The sequence below is a fragment of the Brassica oleracea genome, chromosome C9 (genome assembly GCF_000695525.1).
Source record: "Brassica oleracea var. oleracea cultivar TO1000 chromosome C9, BOL, whole genome shotgun sequence".
NCBI classification, from domain to species: Eukaryota; Viridiplantae; Streptophyta; class Magnoliopsida; order Brassicales; family Brassicaceae; genus Brassica; species Brassica oleracea.
The window spans coordinates 5,559,058-5,579,538 of NC_027756.1; the positions used below are offsets into that span (position 1 = coordinate 5,559,058).

Genomic DNA, 20,481 nt, shown 5'->3' on the forward strand with positions numbered 1-20,481 from the left:
GAACATAAAAAATGTTAAAATTTTTTTTTTTGCACTTGCAAATTGAATTAAAATTTTAAAGATTGACTAAATTTTTATCTGCGGTTTTAAAGTTTAATATTATTTTTGTTTACAAATTGTTTTTTTTTTAATTATGATTGCATCTTCCGGAATTATTTACAGTTTAATGTTTATGGTTCTATGATTGAACTTGCCATCATTGGACTTCTTGGTTCATCATCATTTAAAAGGTCTGTTTAAGGTCCAATCATCTCAGCCCAAACGCTCCATGTACCAAATTAGGCGCACTCGATAAATTTTTCTCCCGGGTTAGTCAAATAGCCGTATTTATTCTTGCGAACCAATTGAGTTTGAAACGACGTCGTTTTATGTAATACGAGAAGGGTTTAAAGGGTTCAGCGTCGCGTCTGAGCTTCTCTGTTTCTCAAGTTGTGAGAGAGAAGAGGTGAGAATGGATTATTACAAACCTTCAGAAGATTTCGAAGTCAATAACTTACAATCTCTAGTTGACTTCGATGTCACGGGTTCGTTGGCTAATCCAGTTCCCTTCAAGTCATGTAACGTTAATGAATATATGTTCTCTAACGACCTGACTGGTCTTGCGGGAGTTTTGTGGATGCTGGTGGTTGCAGTTTATAGCGGTTTTAAGAGATTTGTACGACTGATTCTGCGGTTAGAAATTGGTGCGTTTGCGGGATCTTATGACTGGTTAACTACCAAATATAGCAGCAGTTAAATAATAAATTAACAATATTTAAATTTTATATAATTATAAGAATATCAAAAATCATAATATTATAATAAATATGAAAATTATATGTAGAAAGTTATAGTTTTAAAATTTTAAAATTATAGAAAATATTTTTATTTTAAAATTTTATAATATTAATTAAAATACAATAGATATATTATAGTATTTTTATAATTCTAATTTAAAATTTTATTGAATATTTTTATTTTTGTATTTATATGGTTTTGGAAAAAAAAGAAAAAAAAATTATCCTCCCGCAACCGCAAACGCTAGCTGGAACCAGCTTTTGATTTTAAGAAGTTCGGAGCGGTTTGAAGCGATTTGTATCGGTTTGTATGATTGTTTCGAAACACTGTCAACCGCTACTAACCGCAAAAGCTGCGTTTGCGGGTGGTAGCGGGGAAACCAGTCAGACTCTAAAAGTCTATTATTACTCTATATAGTATAAGAACATCATTAATCCTACAAACCCATTTGGAGCTCTTAATGAGTTTTTAGTAATACTTAGGTTTTACCGCGGTTTGTTATCTTTAGAACTTATATATTTTAAAGTCAAACTTAAATGTAAGGTTTTATTATATCATTTCTTTGTTTTGATATAGTATTTGACAAATAAAAATGAATAGTTTGAAAGATTATAAATTTTTTGTTTGGCATGTCATTAACTTATATTTTAATATATATTTTAGATGTAAACAGAGTTACCCAAGTTTCTATTAATCTTTTGGTAATCATGTTTGACTCTTTATTAAAAGTTCAAATACTCTATATTTAATAAAATTTTAATATTTTCTGTTAGTTTTATGTATCATATATTTTTTATATATCATCTGATTTGATTTTAAAACTATTATTTGAAAATAGGTTAATAACATTCATTTCATTTCATATACATACATATATAAATATCCAGAAATACACATATATATATACATTTCATAAATGTGTAATCATTTTGAATAAAATTTTTGACTCATTTTGAATACTTAAATCTGTAAAGTTTGATGACAAATAACAATGATTCAATAAACCTATAATTTTTTGAAACTATAGTTTATTTTCAATATTACCATTTTTAGTATTATTTTAATAAATAAGGATTTTTTATTTAAAAGGGTAAAATCTGTAGGAGATTTTAATAAGAACGTTTCATATTTAGATACTGCATTAAAGTACATGATGATTTGTAATGGGATTTACTGAACATAAATCAAAAACCATAAAAGTATATATTTTTTTTAGTTTAATACTATATGATTGATTTTTTTCGGTGGTACACACCACAAGCCACAAAGTTCTGACATGTAAGTTTTGACAGATTTTTTGGACATAGTTAAACATACATTTTTTGGAGATAGTTAAACATATATTTTCTGTATTATGTAATTATGATTGATTGTGATATAAACAAACTAAGTCCCACATTGGAGAATTAGACAGAGAGAGTTTAATATATAAAGAAATGTCCAACTCTAATTAGTACGAGGTATTTTGGGAAAGAGCCCAAAAGTAAATCCATGCGGAACAGAAGACCAAAATACCCTTCAAGTAGGAATGAGACCCTTCAAAGTGGAAAGAGAAGTTCGGCTGAGATTAGTTAGAAGATCCCGGAATTGTGGGAAAGAACATCCTCAAAGCAACTCAAAGTAACTTTGCGACTAAGGGTGTCGAATGTCGAAGATGCGACAAGACACCGAGATGATTCGCTAGAGTTAGGACACAAGGTGTGTGGTCCTTAGCTTGAGAGGGAGAATGAGAGATGTCAATCCAAGTCCTACACTGGAAGTTTATACAAGGAGTGTCTAATATATAAAGAAATGTCTAACTCTAATTAGTACGAGACCTTTTGGGAATGAGCTTAAAAGTAAATACATGCGGGCCAGCCAATTAGGCCTAAAGTGGATAATATCATACTAATCGAATAATATAGAGTTGGTCACGGGATTTCACAATCCCAAGAATGATCTGATGAAGAAAAAAGTAATTATGATTGATTTGTTTCGGTGGTTCACACCACGGGGCACAAATTTGTATGTTTTTAATTTAATTTTTAAGTGAATTTTTTTTTAATTTAAATATGATTGTTTAAAATTTTGAACAAATTTAAGACATAAGTTGGCCAAGAAATTACAGAGAAAAAGCAAAAGTTGGCTAGGAAATCACACAAAATTAAAAACGTAACTATTCAAAGTGTAAATATATTTTATGTGATACTATGGCTATCTCAAAATATATAGCCTCCAGTGGTTAATTCATAACTATATAAGCTGATTCTTAAACATCTCATCGACATGTTGGAGATTAAATCTTTGTTTGATCTTAGCTTAGCAGCTAAAATATAGCATTCCGGAAGAAATTAATTTGGCCCTACGTTCACATTTATAAATAAAAAATATATAGCAAATTCATTTCGTTGAATGACTTGTGGTTACTCCAAAACCTCATTATGTTCTTTGTTAATAGTTGAAAACAATAGTTAAGAAGATATGAGACTGGTTAAATATGCGTTTACTCACTATAATTCCCAACCCATAGCTCTGCATTTCCACATTCATCTAATTCCGCTGGCCCACTCTTCAAACACGCCAACAAATATTAAACAAACTCATGTGGCTTCAGTTCCCTGTTTAACCAATGAAAATTTCAATATCATAACCTAATCGATCCAAAATAAAAATAAATAACTTTAGATCAAACACCTGTTTTTCACAAAAACAAGACTTTAGATGAAACACTGATTAAAACTCCAATATCAAAACCTAATCCAAAAAAACTTCACAGTTCTAAATTTGATAATTTGGTTCGTGTTACTTAGGTTCATCATAGACGGTTATAGATCTATTCTAAAATTGATTCAGCAACATTGATCATGTTTGCTTGTCTATTGCTGAAAAATTCTTCAAGCGACTCTTGACGGTGTATCTGGTGCATTCATGGAAGACCTGAAAAACTAAATAAACCAAGCTTAAGTTACATATCTTCTTAAACTATGGAGTTCATGATTCTACTTACGCAAGATTTGTTGAGCAACAAGACTTCGCTTGGGTCTCTCTCGAGCATCTTTCTTATAAGATATTAGCCATTCAAACACTTGTGGCCTAAGATCTGATGATTAATCAAGTGTACCCTCCCAAACCGCACTCAAAGATTTCTTCTTACGTTTCTGTTTAGATTAATAACAAACATGAGAAAACCACCAAAAACATAAAATTTTGTCACAACCTTACCTCACAAACCAAAGCTGGAGCCAGAGTAGCATTTAAATCATCGCACCCGTGCTCCAAATAAGTGGTTATGGATCGTAATCCTTGGTCAGAACTTCAGCCGAAATGGAGAATGGACTCCCAACCGCATCCGTGAAATGTTCTCCTTTAGACAACAATATACATCTCAGGAAAACAGGGCAACTCAAAACAAATATGCCAACATAAGAAAAATAGCAGGCTTGAGGAACAGAGATAACCTAAACTGTAACAAAATTATAATATGGGTATTGGCTTAGCAAGAAGATCATTACCGAATAAGGTTCACCAGACCTCAGGCTGCATCTTCAGCAATTTGAAGCCGTTAAATTAAACTGAGTCTCTATTCTCGTGGTACTACCCCGGAAAAAGAAACGCTTGATTCTTATCCGGAAAAAAAAAACCATTTTGTTAAGTTTCAAAGGTAGTATATGAAAACCATCGAGTTTGAGATTGTAAATCGCAATTGATTTCCACTCCCTTCTCAATTGATGATTATTTTGAGGTGGAGAATTAGTCTCAGCGAAGAGATTTGGAGAAGAGGTATATGAAGCCCTAAAACTTATAGAAGGACAAGAGTTGAATAGCCATTATTGTTGCAACTAATAATGAGCATTATGATTCATGAATGTGGAAAGGTGACGTTTCAAATGAGGTTCAAAGGATGTGAAAAGTGGAGAGTTACGCCAACGTGAATGGAGAGGCGAAGAAGACGAAGAGTTAATTTTTTGAAACCACACGAAAGCCTAGTTTTGATTTTTTAGTTGAGAAAGCAACTATAGTGACGTGGTAGAATAACACTTTTTCATTGGTTGGAATTTCCATGCTGATGTGGACACTCTCTCTGCTCACCATATTCCCCTTTTAGTATTGTAAGATTTGGTAGTTAAGAACTGTAGTTAAGAGACCCTTAAATTTTGTGTTCCAATGGGAGTTTTTAAATTAGGGGTTCTTAAAAAAAAATTATGAAACATTGTGATGAGAAGATAAACATTGGACTCAACAATTCAGCTAACCAAACCGTCAACCTACTGATTTTCCCGTTCTTTAAGCTATCCTAGATACTGCTTTACACAACTAGCAACTGAACAATCACACACCTGTCTCATCATTTACATCAAAGAGAACAAAAGAGATGAGACTGACCGTGCTTCAATAGACTGATGTCCTTGTCCACTTCAGAAACTGAACCATCATCTTCTAGTTCTACCTTCGAGTATGCGAGTTTGCCTAGTGATGAGCGTACCTTCTTCCTGTTTGCCAGCAGCTATATTCTGAATAAACACAACACAGAAATTAAGCTTTTGTATTAAACACAACACAAGACAGAAAATAACAACAAACAAGAACAAGAAACAGAAGCATGACTGTTAATTTGAGGACATTAATACCAAAACCAGATAAGTGGAGAGATAGTGCACGATCAAATAATAAAACTCAATGCAACACTAACAACCCCCAAAATAAGCCAATAAATAAAACAAAATATGCAACTGAATGAAAATAAGCCAATAAATAAACCAGATTCTTCATCTTGTTTCTAACAAAAACGTGAGAGGTGCTTCAGAGAAAGAGCATCCACTTCGTCCTCACTCAATCCAGCACTCCTTTAATTGAGATCACAGGCTTCTCTAAATCAAAACTCATAACATCAGGATTTCGTAGAATCAAAAGAGCAGCTTCCTCTTTCCCAATACCAAATCTACAAAAATAATCAGTCTTGTTCACAAGAGCTTCTTCTGAACATTCCATAAACAATGATCTGTTTCTACCCATCAACTCCCACATCTCCTCACTCTCAAACCCCAAATCGTAAAACACCCTAACTTTCCTACCAAAGGCATACCAAGACTCCACATTCTCTTCAACAACATCCTCTGAACCAAACTCCTCAGCTTAACAAACAAACAACGCAGAACACTCGGAAACGCTAAACAAACACCAGCCTCAGCCACAGTACTAAACCCCAAACCATTCAACCTACCCAGCACCAAACCAATCTCATCCCCACTCTGCCAAAAAAAAAAAAAAACAGATCTTTCCTCTTTATACAACCTCCCAAGCTTATTCCAAGGAAACCCAAACCCCGACAACGCACACGCCGCCTCCAACACTCTTGGATCCTCGGAGAAGAAGAACTTCTTCTCTGACCTCCTCTAAAGTAAGCCCCGAGTGCTCCCGGATCACCAATCCCTCATCTGACCCGATTCTAAATCAATCAAACATCGATTCTAAATCAATCAAGCATCAAACGGAGATCCGATCAATGGCTTAGAGCAGACACAAGATGAAGAGATAGAGACCGAGAGAGGAAGACAAGAGAGAGCGACACGTGTATGCTAAGACACAGTTCTTGCATCGCCTAATCAAGAGACGTCCCTTGTGTTAATTGTATTTTTTTTAAAAATCATAATATCCTAAGAGACCTATCTAAAATACCAGCTTTAATCATGCTCCAAAATGATAATGTTTCTTTTTCAGTTTCCAGAGATTGAGGAAAAGGATTTTTAGACCATGATTATTGGAAGTTTTTACGATAGAGTTCTTAACGGAATATAAGAACTCGTCTCTTAACTTTTAACTAAAAAAAGCTAAGAACCGGTTCTTAAATAAAAGTTTTAAGAGCCGATTTTTAACTTTTTTAGTTAAAAGTTAAGAAACGAGTTCTTATATTTAGCTAAAAACCCCACTATAAGAACCCCCAATAATCATTATATATCCAGAGTTTCTTAGGACGGGGTTTTTAGAAGAATATAAAAAACTGTTTTTTATATTGTATTTTTTTTTTTAATCATAATATCCTAAGAGACCTATCTAAGATAATGAGCAAAATGATAATGTTTCTTTTTCAGTTTCCAGAGATATCGAGGGAAAGGATCTTAAGAGCATCATTATCCAGGGTGTTTTTGAACGGGATTCTTAGGAGAATATAAAAAACTGTTTCTTAATTTTTAACTAAAAAGTGAAGAAACTGTTTTTTGGAGTACCCTTGATAATGATGCTCTTAGGTTAGGTTAGATAAAGATGGAATCTTGGGAGGTTTCGAGGATTTATCTGGTTAGGAATCATCATAGCTTTGCTCTTTTGCCTTTGGTTTTTTTGTAACCATCTTCTTTGATTTTGATTAGGTAAAGAGGTTGAGTTTGTTAGTTCTGCTTCTCAAGATGCTGATGCAACTGTGATCATACCTTCTCAACAAGAATCCACAATAGGTACTTTTCACATTTGCTTACATAAGAGTTGTGTCTGGTCTCTCTATGTCTTAGTTGTGTTCAGTTTTGTAATGATTCTTATGTGTTTTTTTTTTGTGGCAGTTGGGAAGATTTCACGGCGAGGTTCGTTAGTTCGTTTCCCTAAACCGAAAGAGCTGCTTGAGACAATGACGGTCGAAACTCAGCAGAAGCTTGTACGAGGAGCAGCGACGAGCTCCTCTCTTACAAACTCTAACCCTGCTCAAAGTAGCCGACGTAAAAGAAAGAAGTCTGAGCCCTCCTCAAGCAAACATCTAGGCTCAGGCTCTTGAGATAGGTTTGGTAAGTCCAACAAGAAAGTGAAGTCTGACAAGTAAATATATTCGATTTTGTTTGGTGGTTTTATGTAGACAATAAGCAAACCAGTATTGTATTCGAATTCATAACTTATTCAGCAGTAGATGCTTTTTATATTAAGTACAAGCTTCTTTAGTTACCTTGGCATAAGGTTAAAGTCAATAGCTTTTTATCTTTGTAAGATAAGGTTTGTTGTTGTTTTTTTTATGTCAAGCATCTGTGGTTGGATTTGTTGCTGTTGTTGAAGAGTCTTCTGGAGTTGGATTCCATTGCTGTGGAGCCTGAGCTTTCTTTATAGAGAGAGCATGGATCTCTTTCATCTCTTCTTCAAGAGCAGCGTTCACCATGCGGTGCCTCTCTAGCAATCTCTTCCCTTCAAACTCTTCCGAGACTATCTCAACAGCAAAACTCGAGCCGCAGCTAGAAAAAAAAAACTAAGTTTATAAGATTTGAGAAACTGGAGAAAAAGATTGCTAATTTTTTTTTTTTTTTATAAGTATGTTAATTATCATTAAAATGAAACAGAGTTGTAAATTTACAAAAAATTGAGCGGTAAAGCCGATTGATGCCAAAAAAAGATAAAAAACAACAAAAGGCTTATACGATGAGATAGAAGATCCACATCACACTAGACAATATGTTTGAACCATACTAGAAAAAAAAAACTAAGTTTATAAGATTTGAGAAACTGGAGAAAAAGATTGCTAATTATTGAAGTTGATGGTTTGGTTTATGAACTTTACCCTCCAGATGTGTCAATGACTTCCTTGTATAGACGAAAGAAAAACAAAGGCAGTGAGTGATAATATGTACATAGAAAAATCAGAAAGATAAACTTAGTAATGATCAGATGTTTCACAAAATTCAAAGGATCAAAGTTATAAAATTTTCTGTTACTTGTAGTTCTAGACAATATACAGTAACCATAAACAGACAAGTAGCAGCAGGTATTGATTGACTTACAAGATGAACAGGATTGAGTTTGGAAGTCAAAGAAGCTTCGACTTGCTCCTTGGTCACACCCATCTTCTCTCTGCGTAAATGTTATGCAGAGTTTGCAAAAGCATTTGTCCCTTGGTGTGAGAATCCTCTGTGTGCTACATGGACCCGGTTCGAATATATTCGATACTATCCATAAACACATCACAAACCAAATAAGTTTTTTTCTTCTTCTAAGTTCTAATGGGCTGATGATGTCCATTTAGTTTCCGTCCATTTTCCGATTTAACTTTAACGTAACGTTTTATATTGTCCATGCATAAGGACAATTAAGATACGAAGAAAAATGAATCAGCCAATATGGAAATTAAGATCACACTCATTATTTATTTCCCTTGTTACGTAATATCCGCCTGCTTGATTCAGTATCAAAAACATTGAATATGCTTCCAAATAAATATATTTGAATATATATATTCTACTACAAACCATATCAATTTACGTCGTCTTAGGAAACCCATATTTAATCAAATCTTTGTCTCTCTTTCTGGCCGCAGAGAGTTTATCGGACATAAATCTTCTTTGACCATCCTTTCTCACGTCCGTTTATCTCTCTCTTGGGAGATAAAAAGAACTTTTTTACGATAGATATTTTTTTTTTCTTTTTGGTATCATTACCAAACGCAAGAAAACAAAAAGAAAAGTCTAGGCGTTTGACGAGATGGGAAACTGTGCCACCAAGCCAAAGGTTCTCAAAGATTCCGAGGAGGATATGGTTCCGGTTGAGAGAGATATGGCGGCTCCGAGTGATCATAACAAGATTACGGCGGAAAAGAGCCAGAGCAATGCTCCTAACGAGGCGGTTGATACAGCTGCTACGGCACGACGGAGCGAGAAAGGAAAAGAGATTCTGGTTGAAGATGATGTGAAGAAGGAACACGGCAAAAGCCAATCTCTCAGTCCCTTGTTTCACGAGGTAACGTTTTCCACATTTATCTGTACGTAAATCATTTAAATGTTTGTACGTAAGTGGGTTATACAATCAGAACATGGCTGTTTTGAATTCTCAAAAAAAAAAAAAACATAAACATGTTTGTTTTGAAAATAAATATTTTTAGAAGAGATTTTATTTATTATTGGAAAGACTTCATTTTTATTTCTGAACATTCGACCATGTTTAAGAATCGTTAGATATAACTTGATATTTTATAAAAATAAATGATATCTTCTTATGAATTAGGACATGATCAAAAGATAAAAGCTTTTCTTGCGTTCTAAGTTTCAAAGACTCATTTAAAAAAAAAATAGAACTATTTATATAAAATATAGTTCTACGCAAGGGAAATGATAATGTGTATGAGTATTTTTCTATACAGGACAAAGTAATAGGAAAAGAGGTAACCGATATTACTCCCACAAAACCTGAGACCAATGACAAAACTGGTGCTTCTTCAAAGGTTACAAAGCTTGATGATGCTTCTCCTTTAATGGCTACTAATGTAAAAGCTCCAGAATCCTTTGACGTTCAAACTCGAAATGATCTTGAAGTCAAGATTCCAAAAGATTCCGAGGTTAAGACTCCTGAAACGCCTAAAGCTAAGGAAGCTGAAGAACAAGAAGTTCATTTTTCAGAGAATTGGGAGGTTAAGTTTCCAGAGGAATTGGAAACTAACACAGCATCAGGAGTTGTTAAGGTTGAAGAAGAGTCAACACCTCCACAAGTTTCTAAGGTTTCTGCTCCTGAATTATCTGACGTGAAGGTTACGAAAGAGTCAGATGTTCCTAAGGTATTGGAAGATAAGAATGTTCAAGAAGTTTCTGATGTTCCTACTCTTCCTGAATTGTCCAACACTAAGGTTACAGAAGAATCTGATGTCCCTAAGGTCTTTGAGGATAAGAATGTTCCCGAAAATTCTGAGGTTCATGCTCCTCCTGAATTGTCTGACATTAAGGTTACAAAAGAGTCAAATTTTCGTGAGGTCTTGGAAGATAAGAATGTTCTGAAGACTGATGAAGTTAAAGCTGCAGAGTTAGAACTTCTGAAGGTTTCAGAGGTTAAATCTTCAGAGGATTTAGAGATTAAAGTTCCAAAAGTTTTTGAAGTCAAAAATCCTGGAACATCTAATGTTAAGGTTGAAACAAAGGTTAAGACTGATCAAGAAGCATATCAAGTTAATACTGGAGAAGATACAGAGGTTCCAGAGTTTCTAGATGCTCAAGAGAAGATTGATAAAGCTGAAGCTCAGATTCTTGAGGACATTAAAGTGACAGAAGATAAAGAGATTATGATGTCTGAAAATGAAGAAGAAAAAGGTTTGTCTATTGAGAAGAAAGTCAAAGAGTCTACACTATCTGATTTAGATAGCAAATGAGTTACAAAAGAGACAGAGAAGGGTTAGCATCTTCTTATAGGAAATTTCAGTTTGTGTTTTTGAAATCTCCTTTGTTTTTTTTTTTAATTTTTGTTTTCTAATTATGGGGGATAATTAGTCTATATGCATGTCTCCAAGTTGTAATTATGTTGATGCCTTGTCCCTGGGCTCATGTTGAAGGCCCTTATCTGTCTAGATTTGGGGTTACCATTTCATGCAAGAGTCCAAGACCATTCTCATCTCTTCTTGTTGGTTCATGGCCACTTGTCATTGGACTGGACGAACCTTCTATTTCCCTTAAGTGATTCTCTCTTGGCTTCTTGTTTTATTTTTCTGTTCTACAGAATAATTCAACACGATCTTATTTAGTTATTAGTTTTAATTTCTTATAAATGGGAGAAAAAATCACTAGTTTTTTTTGTTGTGATTTATTCAACTAGTAAATGTTATAAAACTCCATAAACAAATTGTCATAACATGTTAATAATATGTTTACGGAAAGAGAGAAAGATAAGTACTGGAAGATGTAAGAAGTAACGATAAAGGAACTCAATTACAACTTTTAAAACCACTAGTTATCATTGCTTTGATTAGTAATAAATTAATAATCAAAGTGCAATCCATTGGACATTCCATACTACTATTATAATATTCAGTGCTATATATACTCAAAAGAAAACTTGCAAATTGTCAGAAACTTTTCATTTCGCACCAAAAAAGGTTCATGCCCCAATATTTTAACATATTGTAACTTTATTCTTTTTTTTTGCGTGAAAACAAAGCCTATGGAAAGTTAAAGAACCACCCTAAGAAAACATATGCTACAATCTGATACAGGTAGAGTAGTTAAGTGGGACAAAAACTTAAAGCAAACTTATCTGGACTCTATTATATGAATGATGATTAACACATATATATATAATAAGCATAATGTATAATACAAACTAAGACATTCATTCAGCTAATGACAACCTTCACTTCATTGCAAACATCACTGTTTTCTTTATGTGGATCAGTCTTCTGATCACCAATGTTCTTCAGCTCTCGACTTTTCCCCCACAGCACACAGTAGAGTCCTATAATCAGTAATAATCCACCTAGAATACTACAAAGACAATAAATATATAAGTTAATTTATTGAAGAAATATTAAATACAGTATTTGAAGAAAAAATAATAAGATTGTAGAACCTTCCAAGCCTGATGATCTCGCAAAGTAGAATCCCTGATGAGAGTAGAGTGAAGAGTAAAGACAAAGGAGTGAACATTGATAAGAAAACAGGTCCCCTCTTCTCTATAACCCATGATTGCAAATAATATGCTACGCCTGTTACAATGAATCCCTGCAATATATGTCATATATATAATAATTATTAGTAATTATCTAATGGAACATAAAATTGTGGTAAAATGAAAGAGTCATCTACTTACACAGTAGATGACTGCAACGAGTCGTAGGTTCCAACCAAGCTTCCATGCTGAGATATCTCTCTCGAATGCAATAGCGATGACGAAAGATTGGATGGAACTCAATAGACAATGAAAAGTCGTGAAGTATAGCTTCGAAGGGTAAACTTTTAACACACGACCCTGTTTGAATTTTATATAGCGAAAACAAAAACTTAAAATAGCAAAAAGTATCACAATTATTCAATCAGCATAGTAGATAAACAAATGATTTAATCCAACCAACTTTGAAATTTATAATAAACATCACAAAAGATAGCTACTTCACGTATTACTAAATTTAGTACTAATTAATAAATTAAAAATATTATAATGTATGAGCAATTTGATTAAGTACCTGCAAAACGAGCCAAAGACCCCATAAAATGTTGGAGGTGATCATGAGAACACATCCTTTGAGCCAAGAGGTGGAACCACCGGAGACATGGCCGGGAATATTCCGGTGATGATACAGGTGAGGGCATATAGGTAATTTCAATACTGGACCTTCGTAAAGGGCTAAGGTAATTACCCCTCCCATGCACACAGTTATCCCCACAAGCTTCGCTGTTCCTTGTATGGTCTTAATCTTAAGCGTCTCCATTCTTCAATTATAGACACAATAAGTAAATACATCACTAAAAACTATGTGATGACAAGAAGAGAGGCAAGAAGAATGCATTGTAATTAGTATATATACCCAAGAAACAGAGCCAAGAAGAATGTGATGGCGGGAAGGGAAGCTGTTGTGGAAGCGGCCAAAGTTGCCGAAGTGTATGATAATGCGATTCCGTTTAAGTCCAAGCTCAATGTCACACTGAAAACCCATTAGAGATTATGTTTAACTGATAATTAGAAATGTTTAACAAAGTTTTGTTAGCACAATTAATTTATAGTAAAATATTGATAACAAATTAATTTGTAAATAGTTGTATTAGATTCTAACAAAAGAAAACACAATATCTTCATTATCAAGAATAGGATTCATAATACGACATATTTTCCTGTTTATATTGCATACCATCTAAATATAAAATATGATCCTTAATTAAAAAAATAGATCTTTTGAGTTTTTACTTTAAATAGAAAAATATATTTTAACATATAAACGCAAACAAACAAAAAACATTCAAAGAAAATGAATTCTAAAACGTACTTACCCAAATAAGGAGAGCATGAAGATTTTGATGAAGGTAACAAATGAAAGAGGTGGAGCACTTTTCCTAAAGAAAAAAAAGAAGAGCATACTTTATATATATTTTGTAAGGATATTGTACATACTTATCTGTCTAAAAAATATATTATTAGAATTCAGAAATATATACCGTTCGAAGAAGAAAGCGAGAGGAGCCAAGAAGATGGTAGCGAACGCTTGACGATAGAAAACGAAGACGAAAGTGTTCATTCCACCATTGAAGACAGCTTTAGAGATCAAAAACATGATTGCATATATGATTTGTATCATAGTCACCACCATGTATGGTTTCTTCGTCTCCATGTCCATCGATCGATAGACTGATGATTTTGGTTTTGTCTTGAATTACTGGAGAGATCTATATGTATATGTATGGATTACTCTCTGACTCTTTGTAATGTTCTTCTCTGAGTTAGAATAAGAAGCTAAGTGGGTATTTATATAAGCATGCACAATACTTGATGTTTATGACGGTAGTAATCGAAAATAATGAAATAGATATTTCAAAGTACGTAGCTAATTAGAGTGGAGGAAGAAAAAGTTACTTTTGTGTTACCAACCAAAATTATTTTTGATGTTGACTAAAGAAATTTCTGATAGATGTCCTCGTTCCGTCCACCTAGTAGATTTACTTTAGTAAATAGAGTGAATTTAGACCATGCGCAACGGTGAGACTCAGTGGAGTCCTTAGCGACACGGACATTTCAGATTAATCCTGGATATTTTAGATTTTTTAAAAAAAAAAAAATGACCATTCACGGGCCGCCACGTAGTCGTGGGGACCCGCAAATAGTGCAATGATTCACTAAGAAAGAGTCTTTATTTAAGAATTTTAAGGATTGAATCCTTACCTTTTAGTGGGGTCCACTGATTATTTAATTATTTTTTTCCTAAGGATTCCTACCTAAGGATTCCCGTTGCGCATGCTCTAAGAGACAAAATTTGGTTAACGAAATAACATGTTAAAATAATTATAAAAACTAATTTTATCAAGACATATATGGACATTATATTTTTAAAGTTGCACAAACACAAATATTTTAAGAACTAACACTTCTTATTAGATTTAGAAACTCTCTCAAAACTAAACTTTCAATGTGTTTCTCTTGATGGAACATCTTTCCAGGAGAACTCTTTATATAGGACGAAGCTACATCTTTTTTTAATAACAATATTGAAACATTCCTAAGCTCGATATGTTTTCTATTTTCCTTAACCCATCAAATTTCAGTTTAATGAGTTAATTGAAATTATCCAACATATTTTTCTTGAAAAATACCGTTAATGAAGGAATGTGTTCTTAATCAAGAGTGTACGATGGTGTGACATAACCAAGAAAATTAGAAGCCGGTTCAGATGATTGCTGATTGAACCGGAAGGTTACATGTGCTCAGCACGTGAGTGCAAGAAGAGTGTTAAAACGACGCAGTATGGATTGTTAGATTTCTTCTTATCTTGTTGTTGATTCTTGAGCTGTGATATACAGCGAGAGAAAGAAAATCATTGTACACGAGAGCTCGAGTTAGAGCTGAGATCGTAGTGAAGTTGCTGGCCATCCTAGCTCCGGTGAACATAGCAACCCTTCCACATCGGAAAGGTGCGGTCGTTGTATTTTTACTTTTTCAAACACAAGAGAGATTCCTTTAGAGAGAGTGAGTGAGATTAGCACAAATCGATCAAAGATCCGTACAGTTAAACTGATTAGACAACTCAGTGAAGTCAAAAATTATGTTCATTCGTTATGCAATCATGTACGAAAATGCTTAACGAGTCCTTTATAGAGAAAAAGACAAAAATAGCACTAAATCAAGTTTTTGTTCCCAAACTAACACTCAAAGTCAAAAGTCACAAAAATAGCACTTAATGTTTTATCAAAAGTCACAAACTTAGGGTTTAGAGTTAAAGGGTGGGGTTTAGGATTTAGGGTTTAGGGTTTAGAGTTTAGGGTTTAGGGTTTAGAGTTGAGAAATGAGGTTTTGGGGATAAGATTTCAAATTTTGAAAAATAAAAAAATTAAAATTTTCAAATAATAAACTTAGAAAGGTGCTATTTTGGTCATTTTAGTTTTTGAATGCTATTTTTGTGATATAAAATTAGAAAAGTGCTATTTTGGAGATTTGCCCACCGTTATATTCCATCTAATGTTACACTAGTCCAAACATTATCCATACACAGGTTACTCCTGCATCTAGCTAGCTTTATACCTTTATTGGTTTATACATAAACTAATGCACTTGGCTATTTGGGATATAATTTATCAGTTAGAGCTTTGTCAATTAACTATTGCTTTCCTGTGTTTACTAGTGATTTTATAGGCTCAATCATGATCCATATATAACAAAGACGCCTAAAAATAAGTTGTCCCTTCGGTGTTATCCAATAAAAGATGTCCAGAAATAAGTTAATGACATTATAATGCTTAAAGATATGCAATCAGTTTTAAAGAAACCATAAAAGGACCAAGGTGATTAAAGTGTGTGATGACCCATAGCATGTGGTTTAAACGTATACGCTACAAAGTAGATGTTGATTGTAAACCGCGGACGTCAACGTTATCACGAGTTTTCGCCATGCAAAAATAATATAATCCGTATAGCTTTTTTTTTTTTTTTGCTAAAAAATATAATCCGTATAGCGAGTATCGCCACTATTATAAAGTTAGCTTTTTCACCTGTATGTCACTCTTTTTAAATCACATTTTATTAATTTGGTATACACATATAACATGTGTTCGGATCGTCGAAACCAACATAATAAACCTGAAACTGTTTTGTTTATTTAGAAATACATTGATTTTTCTGTGCAAACAGAAATACATGGACTATTTTTATTTTATTAAACTACTTGTGTCTAATCAATCAATGATTGATTGATTTTATTTGTATGATACAAAACTTATAATTACAACAACCTACGAAAGGAAACCTCGCACCGCCCTTTCCTTCGAGCGTCACTGTCGAGAATCGAGATAAACATGTCATACTGAGTACTGTATTAACGCTATGATTTGATGATAAATTATGCAAATTATGAGAAGGATGCATTCAAGGAATATACGCATCTCCAATCATTTTCTTCCTCGATTTTTAAAGTGAACCTTCCGTCTAAAAAGAAAAAAAAGGACGACTAAAGAAGAGAAAGCAAAACATATCATGGTCTGGTCAAGAAAAGAGTTATCGTTGTCGTCAATGAAAGAAAGAAAACTAGCTTCACAAATTTTAAACGTTGCAATAAATGTATACGGCACCGGCTTTGAAGTTACAACAAGAAAGTACTGACTTAGTCCCAAAAATACAAACTACAAAGTACTGATAGAGTACAGAAATATCACGTGTCTGTAAGACCAATTCGTTCGACACAAACCAGTTATAGATAAATGAATCCGACACAACAAAAAAACTCGTTGGTTCTACCATTATTGGGCTTAATTAATACACAAAGGCTCATATTGAATCGTTTGTCATGCGATTTGCACGTGAGCAAAATGATTTTCTTTTAACACCGGTTTATTACGAGACTAATTCTTAGAGCATGGTTATCGTAAATCTCTTAAGTTGGATCTTTTAGCGTAATATAAGATATAGTCTCTTAGATAAGAGATATAAGAGCATTATTATTGGAAGGTTCTTAGGACAAGGTTCTTAGCGGAATATAAGAACCTGTCTCTTAACTTTTAATTAAAAAAGCTAAGAACCTTCTCTTAAAACTTTTATTTAAGAGCCGGTTCTTAGCTTTTTTAGTTAAATGTTAAGAGACGGGTTCTTATATTCTCCTAAGAACCTCGCCATAAGAACCTCCCAATAATCATGCTCTAAGAGACGTCTCTTAGCTTTTTTTAGTTAAAAGCTAAGAAACCGTATCTTATATTACGCTAAAACATCCAACCTAAGAGACCCGCAATAAACATGCTCTTAGGTTCTCCCCTAGGGAACATATAAGAAGTTTGAAAAGAGCCAGAACAATGCTTCCAACGAGGCCGTTGACGCAGCTGCTACGGCACGACGGAGCGAGAAAGGAAAAGAGATTCTGGTTGAAGATGATGTGAAGAAGGAACACGGCAAAAGCCAATCTCTCAGTCCCTTGTTTCACGAGGTAACGTTTTCCACATTTATCTGTACGTAAATCATTTAAATGTTTGTACGCAAGTGGTTATACAATCAGAACATGGCTGTTTGAATTCTCAAAAAAAAAAAAACATGTCTGTCTTTTAAAATTAAATATTTTTGCAAGAGATTTTATTGATTCTTGGAAACGCTTCATTTTTATTTCCGAACATACAATCATGTTTAAGAATCGTTAGATATAACTTCTTATTTGATAAAAATAAATGATATCTTCTTATGAATTAGGACATGATCAAAAGATAAAAGCTTTTCTTGCGTTCTAAGTCTCAAAAACTTATTTAAAAAATATTTTAGAACTATTTATACAAAATATAGTTCTACGCAAGGGAAATGATAATGTGTGAGAGTATACTTCTATACAGGACAAATTAAGTAATAGGAAAAGAGGTAACCGATATTACTCCCACAGAACCTGAGACCAATGACAAAACTGGTGCTTCTTCAAAGGTTACAAAGCTTGATGATGCTTCTCCTTTAATGGCTACTAATGTAAAAGCTCCAGAATCCTTTGACGTTCAAACTCGAAATGATCTTGAAGTCAAGATTCCAAAAGATTCCGAGGTTAAGACTCCTGAAACGCCTAAAGCTAAGGAAGCTGAAGAACAAGAAGTTCATTTTTCAGAGAATTGGGAGGTTAAGTTTCCAGAGGAATTGGAAACTAACACAGCATCAGGAGTTGTTAAGGTTGAAGAAGAGTCAACACCTCCACAAGTTTCTAAGGTTTCTGCTCCTGAATTATCTGACGTGAAGGTTACGAAAGAGTCAGATGTTCCTAAGGTATTGGAAGATAAGAATGTTCAAGAAGTTTCTGAGGTTCCTGCTCTTCCTGAATTGTCCAACACTAAGGTTACCAAAGAATCTGATGTCCCTAAGGTCTTTGAGGATAAGAATGTTCCAGAAAATTCTGAGGTTCATGCTCCTCCTGAATTGTCTGACATTTAGGTTACAAAAGAGTCAAATTTTCCTCAGGTCCTGGAAGATAAGAATGTTCTCAAGACTGATGAAGGAACAAGAAGAAGTGACCAAGGAGAGTCACGTAGAAGAAGAAAGTCAATGTGAGAGAAGATGCCACTTGACATTGGTTACAAACCAAAAAGAAGTTGAGGACACGCATGTGTAGTAGTTAGTGAGAAACTACTATATAAGTATGTATGTGTGGTGTTCTAAGAAAGATAAATCCAATTCTCATAAGAATAAAAGTTGGAGTAAGTAAAAATGTAGACATACAAAGTTATTATCTCTCTTCTCTCTCTACAAGAACAAACCAAACGTGAGAGAGGAAAGAGAGTGTGTGCTAGCTTGTGTCATGATTGAAACACAAGCAAAACTGAGAGAGTAAAAACAGAGACAAAGAGAGAACAAAAACATAGTAATTAAGAGAAAGAGTGAGCTGGCTGTGAGGTGAGACCAAGCCAAAAGTTCAACAATTCAACAAAAAAACGGGAATAAACATGACGGCCCAGAGCCTACATGGTACCTACCACTTTCTTGTATGTTCTTGGTTTATCAAAGAAGTCTTCTAATCTAATCAATAAAATTTTGATTACAAGACTGTTAAACATGTTGGAGGTACGATGCGAGGCGCAGGAGCTGATCAAGTCTCTGTTATGGTTAGAACTATGATTGAAATTAAAGTCAGCAAGAACGCTCTCCGTATGTTCTATGCGCTTGGGTACAAACTAGACCACGAGCTTCTAAAAGTTGGATTCGCATTTCATTTCCAAAGGACCGCACACATAAGTGACCACATGTATACTCCACCAAGAATTGTTTTTTATTTGACCACTTAATTGATTATTCTCCATTCTTTCTCAAACTTTCTGTAAAACCAAAAGCAAGAACAATCTTATATATAAATTGTTAGGGTTAGTTGACCAAAAAAAAAAAGAAATAGATTGTTAGGGTTACAAATACATTGGACGGAGGTTTATTCAAAATTGGATTTGAAAGCAAGGAACTGGAGACTCGAAAATCACAAACACAGCTTCGTCTCTTCTCCGTAATCTATCTTCTCTGTAACCGATGAAGAAGAAGAATTTTTTACCACGGCGTTAAACAACTTTGACGTTTGCCACCTCAATTATGTTAGAAAATCTAACAATTACATGGTCAATGTTAACGACTTTGTACCTTCTTCTCTACTACTCTTCTTTGCTCCGCTTCTTCTACGTGACTCTCCTTGGTCACAAAACAAAGGTTTACAAGCCGTCGTGTTCTGTTTTTTTGTTTCCTTTTTGTTAGTTTTTTTTTCCAGTTGATAATATTATTTATAATTATTTTTGAACTTTTTTTTTCCAAAAACTAGATATGAGTTGACAACTTATTAGTGGTTGGTGAACCTATACGGGTGAACCCAAAATTTAGTCTTATTACAATATTACAGATTATACAAATACATTACAGATGATTTTGAAACAGACAATTTTACCTAACTTATCAAATCAAGATTCACGTTTGATTGCACTTATTCTAAACCATTTTATGAATAATTATTTATGACTGTTTTACTCAGGGGGGATCCAGAAAAAATATTGGTACGTGGCACAAATAATTTTTTTATCATAACGAAATATCTAAACTAATAGATTACTAATACTTCTTTTGTTTCAAAATATATGAAGTTTAGGTTAATGCAAAATTATTAAAAATTTTATTTTAACCTAAAAAGAATCTTAAAATATAAATTAAAAATTATTTAATCAATTACAAAATAAACTAGAAAATATTAGGGCTTTTTGCAAAATTGACCAACAACTTAAAGTCAAACACAAAACTAACCTCCTTTTTTTTTGAAAATTGGTTTTGCCCTATTCACCCCACAAGTTCATATAATTTACGAAAATGCCATCAATTTTTTTTTTTTTT

At 33.6% G+C, this 20,481-nt stretch overlaps 4 protein-coding genes, 1 long non-coding RNA gene and 1 pseudogene across 9 annotated transcripts; 3 read left to right on the top strand and 3 right to left on the bottom strand.

Annotated features, from left to right (window-relative positions):
* The first annotated feature begins 515 nt into the window (after positions 1–515).
* On the top strand, positions 516–7,558 carry LOC106317678 (mediator-associated protein 2-like). Its single transcript, XM_013755458.1, has 5 exons — positions 516–562; positions 6,853–6,893; positions 7,018–7,050; positions 7,122–7,205; positions 7,308–7,558. Exons 1-5 carry the CDS (start codon positions 516–518, stop codon positions 7,514–7,516), a joined length of 414 nt encoding a protein of 137 aa, XP_013610912.1. The 3' UTR covers positions 7,517–7,558.
* LOC106317681 lies at positions 3,147–6,387 on the bottom strand. 4 transcript variants are annotated; one of them, XR_001265197.1, is made up of 5 exons: positions 5,140–6,387; positions 4,269–4,377; positions 3,979–4,120; positions 3,764–3,914; positions 3,409–3,701 (listed from the first exon to the last, which is right to left on the bottom strand). It is a non-coding gene; the product is annotated as an uncharacterized LOC106317681 (long non-coding RNA). The 4 variants fall into 4 exon arrangements; XR_001265199.1 differs by lacking the exons at positions 3,409–3,701; positions 4,269–4,377 and adding an exon at positions 3,147–3,374; XR_001265198.1 differs by lacking the exon at positions 4,269–4,377 and having other exon boundaries at positions 3,409–3,693.
* Positions 7,559–7,593: 35 nt separating the features above from the next.
* Positions 7,594–8,611, bottom strand: LOC106317679 (protein BOLA2-like). Of its 2 annotated transcripts, none has more exons than XM_013755460.1 (3): positions 8,505–8,611; positions 8,285–8,307; positions 7,594–7,961 (listed from the first exon to the last, which is right to left on the bottom strand). In XM_013755460.1, exons 1-3 carry the CDS (start codon positions 8,565–8,567, stop codon positions 7,751–7,753), a joined length of 297 nt encoding a protein of 98 aa, XP_013610914.1. In that variant the 5' UTR covers positions 8,568–8,611; the 3' UTR covers positions 7,594–7,750. The 2 variants fall into 2 exon arrangements, with proteins under 2 accessions (XP_013610914.1, XP_013610913.1); XM_013755459.1 differs by having other exon boundaries at positions 8,285–8,340; positions 8,505–8,609.
* Positions 8,612–9,164: 553 nt separating this feature from the next.
* On the top strand, positions 9,165–11,377 carry LOC106317672 (periaxin). The gene is made up of 2 exons (XM_013755453.1): positions 9,165–9,456; positions 9,857–11,377. Exons 1-2 carry the CDS (start codon positions 9,202–9,204, stop codon positions 10,850–10,852), a joined length of 1,251 nt encoding a protein of 416 aa, XP_013610907.1. The 5' UTR covers positions 9,165–9,201; the 3' UTR covers positions 10,853–11,377.
* A 208-nt stretch (positions 11,378–11,585) lies between these two features.
* On the bottom strand, positions 11,586–13,911 carry LOC106317674 (WAT1-related protein At5g64700). The gene is made up of 7 exons (XM_013755454.1): positions 13,623–13,911; positions 13,458–13,520; positions 12,998–13,114; positions 12,656–12,902; positions 12,283–12,441; positions 12,043–12,194; positions 11,586–11,957 (listed from the first exon to the last, which is right to left on the bottom strand). The coding sequence occupies exons 1-7, from the start codon at positions 13,799–13,801 to the stop codon at positions 11,810–11,812; spliced, it is 1,065 nt and encodes a 354-aa protein (XP_013610908.1). The 5' UTR covers positions 13,802–13,911; the 3' UTR covers positions 11,586–11,809.
* Positions 13,912–17,023: 3,112 nt separating this feature from the next.
* On the top strand, positions 17,024–18,558 carry LOC106314189 (annotated as a pseudogene).
* Positions 18,559–20,481: the final 1,923 nt, after the last annotated feature.

Excerpts from the sequence above, each read along its gene's own strand:
- LOC106317679 (XM_013755459.1), bottom strand. The coding sequence starts at position 8,567 with ATGGGTGTGACCAAGGAGCAAGTCGAAGCTTCTTTGACTTCCAAACTC. Across the intron at positions 8,341-8,504 it reads AACTCAATCCTGTTCATCTT|TCACTGCCTTTGTTTTTCTT; the intron begins GTAAGTCAATCA and ends ACATATTATCAC. Across the intron at positions 7,962-8,284 it reads GTCATTGACACATCTGGAGG|CTGCGGCTCGAGTTTTGCTG; the intron begins GTAAAGTTCATA and ends TTTTTTTTCTAG.
- LOC106317672 (XM_013755453.1), top strand. The coding sequence starts at position 9,202 with ATGGGAAACTGTGCCACCAAGCCAAAGGTTCTCAAAGATTCCGAGGAG. Across the intron at positions 9,457-9,856 it reads TCAGTCCCTTGTTTCACGAG|GACAAAGTAATAGGAAAAGA; the intron begins GTAACGTTTTCC and ends TTTTCTATACAG.
- LOC106317674 (XM_013755454.1), bottom strand. The coding sequence starts at position 13,801 with ATGGACATGGAGACGAAGAAACCATACATGGTGGTGACTATGATACAA. Across the intron at positions 13,115-13,457 it reads TTCATGCTCTCCTTATTTGG|TGTGACATTGAGCTTGGACT; the intron begins GTAAGTACGTTT and ends ATGGGTTTTCAG. Across the intron at positions 11,958-12,042 it reads GAGATCATCAGGCTTGGAAG|TATTCTAGGTGGATTATTAC; the intron begins GTTCTACAATCT and ends TTGTCTTTGTAG.
- LOC106317678 (XM_013755458.1), top strand. The coding sequence starts at position 516 with ATGTCACGGGTTCGTTGGCTAATCCAGTTCCCTTCAAGTCATGTAAC. Across the intron at positions 563-6,852 it reads TTCCCTTCAAGTCATGTAAC|AGATATCGAGGGAAAGGATC; the intron begins GTTAATGAATAT and ends TTCAGTTTCCAG. Across the intron at positions 7,051-7,121 it reads AGGTTTCGAGGATTTATCTG|GTAAAGAGGTTGAGTTTGTT; the intron begins GTTAGGAATCAT and ends GATTTTGATTAG.